We start from the raw sequence: 13,012 nt of genomic DNA on the forward strand, positions 1-13,012 counted from the left end.
TTTCTTACAGAAAATGAAATGGTTGATTTAAATGTGTTAATAAATGAAGCAAAAACTTTTACTGGTAAGTAGTTCTAGTTAAAAGGCATTCATTATTAACTAAGGCCTTAAGATTTTATAGAAAAAATACTGTCTTCAAGCATTAGTTTTCTCTTGAGGCTACTACTGACATGCTAAATTAACTCTTCTACAAAATTAAGAGTTGAATATTTGTTTCACAATCTTATATTTGATTTGGGCTTTGTGTGTATAGGATCTCTCTCTCTCTCTCTCTCTCTCTCTCTCTCGTGGGGGGTGATTCGGGAAACATTACTTGGAAATTAGACCTGCTGTCTAAACAACCAAAACATAAAGGAGTACTATTCAGTCTCAAGGTGGGTTTTGATTTGTATCTGGAATGTGAACTTTCCCTTCTCTTGAATTAAAGGATAAGTTCTCCTTCTTAATAAACGACACATTCGCATGCCCCTTGAACTTATGTAGCTTAATGACTTCCCTTGAGATGTCATTCCTATAACAGAACTATGCCACATAAGTAATTTAAATAATTTTTCCATGATCTAAAACCATCCAAGCTTGGGGCATAGCTTAGTCCAGAGAAAATTTACAGGGGGACCTAAGAGTTAATCCCAGAACCCACAGAAAAAAACTGGACATGGTGGCATCAACTTATAATCCAAGTGCTAAGAATGCAGAGCCAGGCAAATCCCTGGAGTCACTGACAGTCAGCATCGCCTACTCAGCAAGCCCCACCTCCCAATGAGAAACCCATCTCAAAATAAACAAACAAACAAACAAACAAACAAACAAATAAATAAATAAATAAATAAATAAATAAAGGTGGACACCTCCTGAGGATCAAAGGCTGACCTCTGGCCTCCACACACACGTGTGCAGAAGTACTTGCATAGCCATACGCACAATAAGTAAATAAAGTCGTTCATTCATTGCTAAAATTCTTACCTGTTAACAATCCGCATCTTTCTAAAGGGAAGAAGGTTGGAGTCGATAATCTAAAGCATGAGCTGAGGAAAGTGGGGCTGGTGCTCTCCGACAAAGCATACAAGGATCTGCAGAGATTCCTGGCAGTTTATGGTGCGTACCGAGGTCACTCCTTCAGACTTGGGTTAGGGGTGTAGAGGGTGAGCTCATCTGGAATTACACATTGCTCTCCAGGAAAACCCTTTAACAAAACACAATACTGATGGTAGGGAAAGTCTTGTTGCCTGTTCTAGAAGGCTGACAATATCTCCCACAAACCTCTACCACCAAACTTAAATGTTCCTGCTGCCCTGGGCACATTGCCAACTCTAAATCATGACCAAGAAGAGGAGTGGAGAGATGGCTCAGTGATTCTGAGCACTTGTTGCTCTTGCAGAGGACCAGGGTTTGGTTTCAGTACCCACAAAACAGTTCAAACTCATCCGTAATTCCAATCCCAGTGGATCTGATGCCCCCTTCTGGACTCTCCAATCCCAGTGGATCTGACGCCCCCTTCTGGACTCTGCAGGCTCTACACACATGTAGTGCACAAAACATCCACAGTTTCCAAAACGAAGAGGAAAATAAGAGAAAGGAAAAGGGAGAAAGAGGAAGTTAAGACTTTTTAATTCAACCAACATATATACTTATAACTCACGTCTTCATATCTGGGTTCATTCTTACATTATGGTAAAAGTAAACCTCCAAACAGATCAGAGGGTTAGTTGAGGAATTTTCCTAGAATCAAGAATGTCGTCTTGCGTTTGTGCTGTCTTTGTCAGTCTTCCCAGCAATTTACTCTATTATGTAGTTATCCTATAACTATACCCTGTTATATTCTGAATGCTCTCTTACCTTCCAGATGGTGGGAAGATGTATAAGAAACGACTGCTCAATTGTGTAAAGAATCTCAAAGGTCAGTGAGACGCAGGGTGGACAAGCAAGTAATAAGTCCTTGGCGGGGTGTAGTGGCGCATGCCTATAATCCTCCTTGGGAAGCTGAGGCAGGAGGATTGTGATTCAAATCCTGCGTGTACTATGTAGGAAGTCCCTGTATCAAGGGGAGTAAAGTTCATGTATAGTATTAGCTCTTCAAATGGCCCAGCTTTGCTTCCTGCCAATTTATTGATCCATCAACATGACTTGTAACTTGTTTCTCATGTTCGAATGCTTTAACTTTGAGAGACGTGAGTTAAGTATCCTACCGCTGTAGAAAATCCTACCAGTTTTCTGGTTAGGTTTCAACCCTAAGACATTAGACTGGCCTTCTCCTCTGTTGATTACTCAGGGAGACTGGAGACCCCTGGATCAGTTGAAAGGGAACATCCTGTTTCTATTTTATATACACTATGCAAACCACTGTCCTTTTAATTTTATGTGTGTTGTTGTTTGTTTTTTCTTTTTGTTTTTGGGAGATAGGACCTTATTCTGTAGCCGGGGCTGGCCTGAAATTCGTTTTGTAGTCCAGGCTGGCCTCCATTTGCAACAATCCTCTTATGTCAGACAATTAACGGGGTACAAGCACACCCTGCCACACCCGGGTGCTCTTTTTCTTTTAATTAGGAGACTATACTTTAAAATACCACCAGAGGCTGAAATAGGACGATTTCAAGTTTGAAGCCATCCTGTACAACTTAGCCTTACTCTATCTGAAAAAAAAAAAGTTTTTAAGGACATGATGGGGATATAATTTAGTGGTAGAGTGCTTGCCTAGCATATACAAGTCCCAGATTCAATTCTGAAAGAAAAAGAAAAACTACCAGAAAATTCTCCAACTTTAGAAGTGACCACTTCACAAGAAAAATAACTACTTGGGAAGTAAAGATGGGACTGGAGACACGGATCAGAGACTAAAGAGCACTTGCTGCCCTTGCAGAGGACCTAGGTTCAGTTCCCAGCACCCACATGTTGGTCACAACCATCCTTACCTCCAGTTTCAGGGGATCCGATGTCCTCCTCTGACCTCTGTGGGCACTACGCATGCACATGGTGTACATAAATACAAGCAGGAAAAATTCTCATATACCTAAAATAAATCAATCTAATTGACATGCCAGTGTGGTTGAGGGAAATCTGATGGGGTCCTAACCTGAGGTGAAAAGCTACATATAATTAATGACTACTGGAAGAGACTTTGTCTTTCCTAGGAATGAGTCCCCTAACTAGTTACCCAATACCAAGTGGTCAGTCCTTCAAAACTCTGTGTGTGTGTACAATACTAAATGAACTCAGTAGTTTGTATTTATATATTTATTCATATATATGTAAAAATAGTTAAAGAATAAATGACAATGAATTTGAGAGGGAAATATGGAAAGGGTTGTAAGGAGAAAAAGGATAGAGGAATTTATATAACTATATTTTCATTTTTTAATATTCTTTTTTTTTTTTTTTTTTTGATTTTCGAGACAGAGTTTCTCCGTAGCTTTTGGTTCCTGTCCTGGAACTAGCTCTTGTAGACCAGGCTAGCCTTGAACTCACAGAGATCCACCTGCCTCTGCCTCCCGAGTGCTGGGATTAAAGGCGTGTGCCACCACCGCCTGGCCATTTTTTAATATTCGTAAAGTTTGTAAAATGTCAGGCAGTGCCTGTTTGATTCCCAGCACTCACACTAAAAAAAAAAAAAAAAAAAAAAAAAAAAAAAAATGAACGCTTGTTTCCCTGCTTTTTCTACTGTGAGCAGGTGTATCTGACTCTTGGACATGTATACAGTAACAGTTTCCTTGGGCTCTAGTGTTTAACTTCCCCGTAGGAGTTTTTTGATGGGTGAGCACGATCAGTTTTTTTCACCCATAAGAATCAATTCCCGCAATCTCATCCCATACCCTTCTTTCTTAAGGGACACGGATCAAAATAAAAAAAGTGGAATCTTTCTTGGAAAACCTGGGAATTAAGATCAAAGATGAGGAACTTGAAGAGCTAATGGCCCAGCTACCATCTGAGGGTGAGTATTGCAGACATCACCCTGTTCGTCAGAGAAATACAGCCCTTCAGTGAACACTGATTCTCTGCTCCTGTTCCTCCTCTTGGCCATTTCAGGGTCTTCATATAGATCAGGGGTTTTGACCTTACTGTGCCATGACCTGTTTCTACATCTGCTATAACAGTACCCTTCTAAGTAAACAAAAAGAAGCAGGGGATTACAAAGAAACAAGTTATACTAAAATACAGTTTATCAAAACATTCAAATTACAAATTGGTTAATACTTTTTAAAGCAGGTCAAATTGTTGTCACTTTAGGATAGAGATGGGCATAAACAACATTTCAACATATTTGCAACAGTAACGCTGGCATGAGCCCTGGGTGACTTACATTAGTGACAAAGTTACAGATTTCTGTTCTTTGTGGTTTTCTGCGCAAAGTAACAATCAAATGCTAAGTTTCAGTTAGTAGGTAGTGGAAATACGTATATATTTTTTTCTCATTCAAGTTCAAGAAATCCCTAAATTCTATCAGTACATGAACACCAAGCCAAGAACCCCTGATAGCCATCCTGCCCTCCTGCTCCCTGACTTCTCTGTAAGCAGAGCTCTGACAGAGCAACAACAAAGGCTGTGTGGAGCAAGTTAAACAGGGAAATAGTTCAGTGGCTGGAGAAGGGGGTGAGCAGTTAATGCCTGCTGCTCTTGTGGGGGATCCGAGTTTGATTCCCAGCACCTATGAAGGGCAGCTCACGACTGTCCAGAATCCCAACTCCGAGGGCACCAAACACCTCTGATGTCTGTGAACACCTGCTCATGTGTACATATCCACACAGAGACACATCACACACAATCAAAACCTGTATACACATGCAGACCCATATGCAATGAGATAAAAATCTGCCTGCTTCCCTGAAATGATGCAGATGGAAGCAGAGCTCTGAGCTGGAGTGCGACACTATTAATTAGGAAAAAGCATCATGCAGTCCAAACCCAACGGACTCTCCGCAGAGAGCCTTTCCTGCCCTCCTTGCCTAAAGCATTCCTAGCTTCCATAAATTTTTATTCCAGGGTCCTGTTTCTTTTTTTTTTTTCTTTTTTCTTTTTTTTTTTTTTTTTTTTTTTTTTTGGTTTTTCGAGACAGGGTTTCTCTGTGGCTTTGGAGCCTGTCCTGGAACTAGCTCTGTAGACCAGGCTGGTCTTGAACTCACAGAGATCCGCCTGCCTCTGCCTCCCGAGTGCTGGGATTAAAGGCGTGCGCCACCACCGCCCGGCCTGTTTCATTTTTGATAGTGAAAATTATCCCTTTTGTTTGTATGTTCATTGTTTGTCTTCCTCACTAGATTGTACACTAGGAACTCATCCTCTTCCTTGAGGATGCTTCCTTTAACACCCACAAATCCTCACAAAGTACCCAGCACAAGGAAGGTACTCTGTATTTGCTGAGTGACCGACAAAATGAAAATCTGTTAAGGTCATATTCTCCTTATACATAACTATGCTAAGTCATTTCTCAGCTGAGATGTTTCTGGTGGTCTCTAAAGTAAAGAAAAAAAGAAGATACTATAATTATTCATTTCACAGTATAAACTGTCTGTGTTCCAAGATAGCACTATCTTGGATAAATCCATAAAATTCTAAAGAAAACTAGAAAAAAAAGTCACTGAATTCTTAGGTTCTTCATAATTTCAGAAGGTAATGGAGTGTAACTTTTATGAATATTAGAAACATGGAATCATCTTCCCTAATTTACAGGTAACAGAACGGTGGATCTAAATGAACTGATCAATGTCATCAGTTACATCAAGGGTAAGTGTCAAGCCATGATAGAAAACACTTATAAATAACATGTTAAGTACTTAGCAATTAATGCTGGGCAAGTATCTTTCCCATTCACAAAGGTTGCTGCACCACTGCCTGGTAAGTTTACAGTCTTTTATATGGCATCTTTTCACTTCTGTGGATTCACTGAATTCAGGTAAACCATAACATGTATTTATACGATACTTACAGTATTGTGTGAAATTTTCACTGAAAATTCCCAATGTAGAATCAGATGTTCATCATCAAAGGAAATCAGAGCAGGAACCTGGAGGCAGGAACTGATGCAGAGGCTATGGAGGGGTGCTGCTTACTGGCTTGCTCCTCATAACTTGCTCACGAGCCCAGGGATGGCACCACCCACAATGGGCCAGCCCCACCCCCTATCAATTACTAATTTAAAAAATGCCTTGCAGCTGGATCTTATGTAGGTATTTTCTCAATTTATATTCCCTTCCTTCAGATAAATCTAGTTGTGTGTCATGTTGACATAAGACTAGCAAGCTCAGATATCGAAACACAAAGAACCAGTCACACCCTTTACCCCAGAGAACCCCCTCCTAGAAAAGCATCCTACAGGAGTACTTTACTGGATAAAATTTAAAATCCTATTTCAAGATTTTTGTTCTCATGTAGTAAGGGAACTATAATAAGTTAGAAATATCTAAGTGTATATAAGAGAAGCACTATACAAACCATTATGTAGTAAGAGAACTACAAACTTGAGATCAGCCTGAGCTTCATCAAGACTTTTTCTAAAAAAAAGAAAAAAATACATTAGTTAAGTGGGATAGCATGAATTAAAACACTAACTATAAAGATTATATAGAGTACTCTCTTTACTGCATTTATACTAAAACTGGAAGACTACACAGGTTAGTGTGGTCTCTACACAATGATGATACACAAATTCATGAAGTAGTCCATACTTTTCAAGATATATAAAGAACTGCAAAAAAACAAACACATAAGCTAGGTATGGTGATGCATGCCTTTGGCCCCAGCACAGGGGAGGCCAAGGCAGGTGGATCTCTGAGTTCAAGGCCAGCCTGGTCTTCAGAGCGAGTTCCAGGACAACCAGAGCCACACAGAGAAACCCCGCTCAAATAACCAAAACAGTAAATAAACACCTAAAATACAATTTACCCAGTTAATAAATAATACATTGAATAAACAGTTCTCAAAAAGGAAATGCAAACAGCCAATACATGCTTTAAAAGGTCCCCAGCATCCTTAACTAGGATAGCTATGCAGAGAGTTTGGGTATAGAGTTTATTTAGTGGATTATGGAGAAGGAAAGGAGGGGGAGAAGGTGGGAAGAGGAGGGAGGGAGAACAGAGAGGGGCAGAAGCTGCCTCTCCAGAAGAAGGGGAGAGAAATAGAAATGGGGAGGGGACCGGAGAGGATGTGGAAGGGGGAGTTGGGAGTGGGACAAGGTACACAGGAGGGAGAGAGAGAGAGAGAGAGAGAGAGAGAGAGAGAGAGAGAGAGAGAGAGAGAGAGAGAACCTGAGAGGAGGTAGGGCTGTGGAAGGGGGAGTTGGGAATGGGGCTTGTCTCTTAAAGGGACAGGATACCAAGGTGAAAGACCAGGCCAGCAGATTACAACAGTACCTTAAAAAGTATTTATAAGGAAATTATTTTAGGTTGAAAAAGCAAACACAAGCCAAGCATGGTGACACACATCTATAATTTCAGCACTCAGGAAACTGAGGCAGGAGAATCACAAATTTGAAATCAGCCTGGTCTTCATAGTAAGATAAAGTACAAAATTATATTTACATTAGATTTTCACATCAAATAAATAGTCATTATCAAAGACTAGAAAGAAAAACTGAGAAATGTTTTCTCGTAGGGTAATGGGATTTTTGCCCCTCCCACCCCTTTATAATAGCCTTTAGTGTAATGAAATCTCTTACAGTTGATAAGAAAAGCTTTATTCCTTCTGCTGAAATGAGATGAGTTGTTGGAATGCATAGCAACCAAAGAAGTAAATCACGGGCAAATATACTTACTAAATAAAAATTTAAGTTTCCACTGGTGTGTATTCCCAGGTACAACGATATATACCGCTAGTCCCAATCCACTTAGGAAACTGCAGGAAGACTGCATGTTTGACGCCAGCCTGGGCAACATAGGCAGCATGAGCAACACAGGGAGGCCTTGTCAAGAAGAAGGGAGGCTGGTGTATAGAGAAAGCCATATTGAAGTGAGGCAGAAGAGAAAGGAAATGTTACTAAAGCCTTGCTTATAGCTGGTCTGGTGCAGGTTCTGCACAGCCCTCGGGGTTTCCAGTCCTGGAGTCTGTCCTTCGTCTCCTCCTGCAAAGCAGAACTATAGATGCAGGATTTCCCAGTGCTCCTTGTCACTCCAGGTGTGCAGGGCAACATTCCACGGACAGCACTTACCATCCTCTGTAAGAATTGTTTCTATAACTGCACCCCATCTCTCCTCCTTCCTAAGGAGAAACCATTGACAGCCAGAACTTGGAAAAGTTCCTGGCAAACGAGGGGATTGAGCTCACCGAGGACGAGATGAAGGACCTGATGCCTTACCTGGAATTTGACGGTGAGGTTTCTGCCTGGGAGGTGGTGTCTCCTTGAAAGTGCCTGTTCGCGGCCAGTATAGATGGGCCTCAGAAATGATCTTTTCTGTATCACCTAAAGCACTTGAGCGTGTGTGTGAACGACCTTCTGTCTTAGTTAGGATTGCTCCTGCTGTGACAAAACACCATGACCGCAAGGCAAGTTGGGAGGAAGTGGTTTATTCAGCTCACACTTCCACATCACTGTTCATCGTTGAAGGAAGTCAGAACAGGAGCTCAAACAGGGTGGGAACCTGGAGGCAGGAACTGATACAGCAGCCATGGAGGCATGCTGCTTACTGGCTTGCTCCTGTGATTGCTCAGTCTGCTTTCTTATAGCAGGACCAGAAGCCCAGGGATGGCATCACCCAGTGGTCCGGGCCCTCCCTCATCATCCACTAATTAAGAAAATGCCCTACAGCCAGATCTTATGGAGGCATTTTCTCAATTAAGATTCCCTCTTTTCAGATAACTCTAGCTTGCGTGTCAAGTTGACATGAAACCAGCCAGCACATCTTGTTGAAATGCAGGCTTGGTTTCAGGTCTAGGGTGAAGCCTTGCATGTCTAACAAGCTCCAATGTGGCACCAGTGTTCCTTGTCCATGGGCCACATCTTGACTGCCGAAGATCTAAAAAGGAAAGAGAAGAGACTATGCCTGTGCTTTCCTTTTGAAATCCCCAAGTAAAACCAATAAGTCCGGGGGGGGGGGCACAATTCTGACCCAAAAGGGAAGTACAAAAATATGAGTGAGGCTCTGGAGAAGCCGGGCTTGGGCTGGTTAATGATTTACTTTCTGAGACGCAGGCCAGTGATGGGGCACTTGCCTAGTGTCATGCGTAAGGCCCTGGGTTCGAATTCTAGCACCATCAAAATAAACAAATAAAAGCCAGGTGTGGTGGTGTGCATCTTTAATCCTAGTACTCAGGAAGCAGAAGCAGGTGGATTTCTGTGAGTTCAAGGCTAGCCTGACTACAGAATGAGCTCCAGGACACCCAGGGCTACACAGAGAAAACCCTGTCTCCGAAAAACAAAATGACTATATATATTTATTTATATTTATATAAAGCTACAGCAAAGCCGACGTGTGCTCCTCAGCCTTCTCCTTCAAGCTTCCATCCTGTTATACTGCAAACCACTGAGCCATGATTCTCTAAAGCCGCTTTGTTCCTGCTTTTGTCCTTTAGCTTAACCACCACTTTGTCTGGAATGTTTCCCCTCTACTCCATCCCCACCCACAATGCACTCCCAAAATCCTGCTTGACTGACCCATGCTCCCTTTTGTGTTCTCTGATTCCTAGTTCACCATTCACCCCTCAATCAAACAGCACTGTTTCCTCTCTAAATTCTGATAGGATTCTGTTAGAGACAGAATATATCCCTTTTTATACTTTATATACACTTCTGGCATCTCCCAACAGATTTTAAAGTTCTTAAAAGAAAAAGTCCAATGTCAAATGCTCAGAACACAAAAAGGAATGAATCACAGACTTGTCCTCAAAGAGCTTTGGGTCCAGTAGAGGAGGAAGCACATAAAATAATGTGATATATAATGTGATAAATATATGCAGAAGAACATATGGCCAAGATTGAAGTTTTCTAGGGGAAAGACTGGCTTACCAAGTTGCAGGGCACCTTTCCAGTCAGAGACAGACTGTATCCTCACTATTGCAAAGCACATTTGTGATGGTTCTCAAAAAAGACTTCCAGGTCACTAAAAATGAATAAGATGTGGAGGTTGAAGAGCTAATTGGGGAAAGGAAAGAATTAGCAGAAGTTAGATGGGGAGAAAAGATTATAAGGGGTGACTAGAGCCATACATGGAAGACGATGATATGATGGAACCCACTGTCGGGTTTTAACATATGTAGCTAATATATGCTAATATATGCTGGTAAAGGTTGGGTGGTGGTGGCGCACACCTTTAATCCCAGCCCTCGGGAAGCAGATCTCTGTGAGTTCGAGGCCAACCTGGTCTTTTTAAAAAGACTTGTCAGAACAAAGAGCAGGTCCTTCCCTCCTTATTGTAACATTTGAGCATATGCCAACGTATTTTTCTTTATGTCTACACTTTTACCTATCTCATAGGTAACATATATATATTATATACATATTATATCTATATCTATGCTTTCCAGTGAGATGGCTCCGCCATAAGGGCGCTTGCTGCCAAGCCTGACAACCTGAGTTTGATCCCCAGAACACACATGGTGGAAGGAGAGAACCAGCTCCTACAAGTTGTCCTCTGATATCCATGTGCATGCTATGGTACTCATGCATGCATATGGGCATGCATGAATGCGTGCATGTGCACACACACAAATGTTATAAAAATTAAATATATATCTATTATCATCTGTTGGGAAAAGATACTTGTAGATTTGAGGCCAGACTCTGTGGACAGTGCTGCTTCCCCACTTATGACCTGTAATTTTGAACCCCATTCCTTCGACTGTGAAAGAGGCGTGGCACTGAGGAAGGAGAACTGCGTGTCTCCTGCAGAAGTCATTATCCGTCTCACCAGCCTCAGCTGAGAGAAAGGCTAACCCAGATTCCAAAGCAAATGCATACAAGTTCAGCCTAGTACTTTCTGTGGGAAGCCAGGGGCGCTTGAGGTGACAGGAAATCATGTAATAGGTTGTTTTAAATAATTTCACAAATTTTGATTAACCTTACTAAGTTTTGATGTGGCTGCCTCTGTGTCTGAATCAAATGTTTTACAGGAAACGGGAAGGTTACCATCCGATCCATAATGGAGGGCCTGAGGAAGTTTAAACGTGAGTGAAAACTTACTTAAGTGCAATTTGAAATTGATAATTTGATGGCATATATTAATTTTCATATGTGTTTTCTTGGTTGTAAAAGTTCCCCTCTGCTAGTCACCTTCAGGGCTGTACATAGCGTTGACTTTTAACCTTGTCTTCCAGCCAAAGGAATGATGAATCTGCACAAGCTGTTAAGAACCACCAGCAGCATGAACGGTAGGTTACAGCTTTAGCTCTGCCGGATTTTCCATTCCTGTCTTGTCAGCTTGTTTCCATCCGCTAGTCAGTAAGATGCCTCTGCGTTATCCTTCCAACTATTTCTCTAAGTTCATTTGGCCGCGGTAGTCCATATTACACTGTGATCACACTGCGAATCAGACATCTCAAATTGTTTTCTCATGTATTCAGTGATATTTTAATTATATTATGACTTCTTCAGTATCACGGTATAGTTTATAATGTAGCTGGTTCTGACTCTAGTCTTAAGGGAAGCAATTCAGTTGTTTGTTGGGCTTTTGTGTCCGTACCAGTACAGCAAAAAAGGTGAATTTAGATAATGATCTTTTTGTTCTCTTTTGGCTTCCAAATTCTAGTTTTAACTGGTAAGGGCGAGAGGACACTATTAAGGTGGAAAAGAAGGGTCCAGAATAAGAGAAAATATTTGTAAATGACATACTAATAAGGGTTGGATATCTAAAATCTATAAAGAAACCTTACAATTCAATAATGGAAAGTGTAAATATAGGGCTTGAACTATAGCTTAGTGGTAGAGCTCTTGTCTGGCAGGTGTGAGACCCTAGGTTCACTTCCCAGTTTGCAAGCAGGACAAGCAGATACAGTCATTCTCTCTGGTAGAGAGTTTCTCTCGTTCTGCTTACAGTCACCTGCTGGCCAAATACATTCAATGGAAAGTTCCAGAAACAAACAGTTCATACAGTTTAAACTGTATGCTGTTCTTAGTAATGTGATAACATTTAGCGCTGCCCCTGCCCCCACCGTGCTAAGGACAAGAACCAACCCTTTGTCCAGAATACGGACTTTATACACATCACCCCATTAGTTGCTAATAAACCATCTTGTGTAGTCTTCAATTTTCTTAATAATGACTCCAAAACACAAGAATAGTGACGGGGACCATCCGGCTTTGCCAAGAGAAACCAGAAAGTACTTCAGGCAAATGAGAAGATGAAAGACTTCATCCATCTCAGGGCAAGAAAACATTAGCTCCTCATGTTAACCTCTTACTGTGCTTATTTTACAAAGTAGTATGTTGCCATTGCCATGTATGCGTAGAAAAAAAGATACTGTATAAGGTTCAGTATCCTTCATAGTTTTAGGCATCCACTGTGGATCTTTAAATATATATCCTAAAGATGAGACTGCTGTACCCAGTGTTTTTGAATGGCCAAAGTATATGAATAGACCTTGCTTCAAAGATTATATTAAAATGACAAAGAAACAGGTGGAAAGATGTTAAACATTCTTATTTACTGAGGAAACACAAAACAACAATGAATTATAACTTTACACCCTCTAATGTAGATGCCTTCAATAAAAAGAAGAAAGCCGGTCAGGGTAGCACCCCAGCACTCAAGACACAGCAGCAGGAGGAGCTCTAAGTTAAAGGCTAACCTGGTCTACAAAATGAGTTCCAGGATGGCCAGGGCTACACAGAGAAAACCCTATCGTGAGAGAAAAAAAAGAGAAAGAAAAGGAAGGAAGGAAGGAAGGAAGGAAGGAAGGAAGGAAGGAAGAAAGAAAGAAAGAAAGAAAGAAAGAAAGAAAGAAAGAAAGAAAGACGAGCAGCAAGATGGTTCAATGGGTGATGGAGGAAGGTCACTGGTTAATTAATAAAGAAACTGCTTGGCCTGATAGGTTAGAACATAGGTGGGTGGAGTAAACAGAACAGAATTCTGGGAAGAAGGGAAGTGAGCTGAGACGC

The 13,012-nt window shown here is 41.3% G+C and overlaps 1 protein-coding gene across 1 annotated transcript in view; it reads left to right on the forward strand.

Annotated features, from left to right (window-relative positions):
* The first annotated feature begins 1,012 nt into the window (after positions 1-1,012).
* Positions 1,013-13,012, forward strand: part of Efcab3 (EF-hand calcium binding domain 3) — a 42,190-nt gene continuing 30,190 nt past the window's right edge. Inside the window, exons 1-7 of the mRNA XM_057773339.1 lie at positions 1,013-1,095; positions 1,844-1,897; positions 3,821-3,925; positions 5,659-5,712; positions 8,187-8,291; positions 11,029-11,082; positions 11,233-11,286. Of these exons, the coding sequence (XP_057629322.1) occupies positions 1,855-1,897; positions 3,821-3,925; positions 5,659-5,712; positions 8,187-8,291; positions 11,029-11,082; positions 11,233-11,286 (415 nt within the window). The 5' untranslated portion in view covers positions 1,013-1,095; positions 1,844-1,854. The remainder of the gene's footprint in view (positions 1,096-1,843; positions 1,898-3,820; positions 3,926-5,658; positions 5,713-8,186; positions 8,292-11,028; positions 11,083-11,232; positions 11,287-13,012) is intronic.

The sequence above is a fragment of the Chionomys nivalis genome, chromosome 7, assembly GCF_950005125.1.
Source record: "Chionomys nivalis chromosome 7, mChiNiv1.1, whole genome shotgun sequence".
In the NCBI taxonomy this organism is placed as follows: Eukaryota; Metazoa; Chordata; class Mammalia; order Rodentia; family Cricetidae; genus Chionomys; species Chionomys nivalis.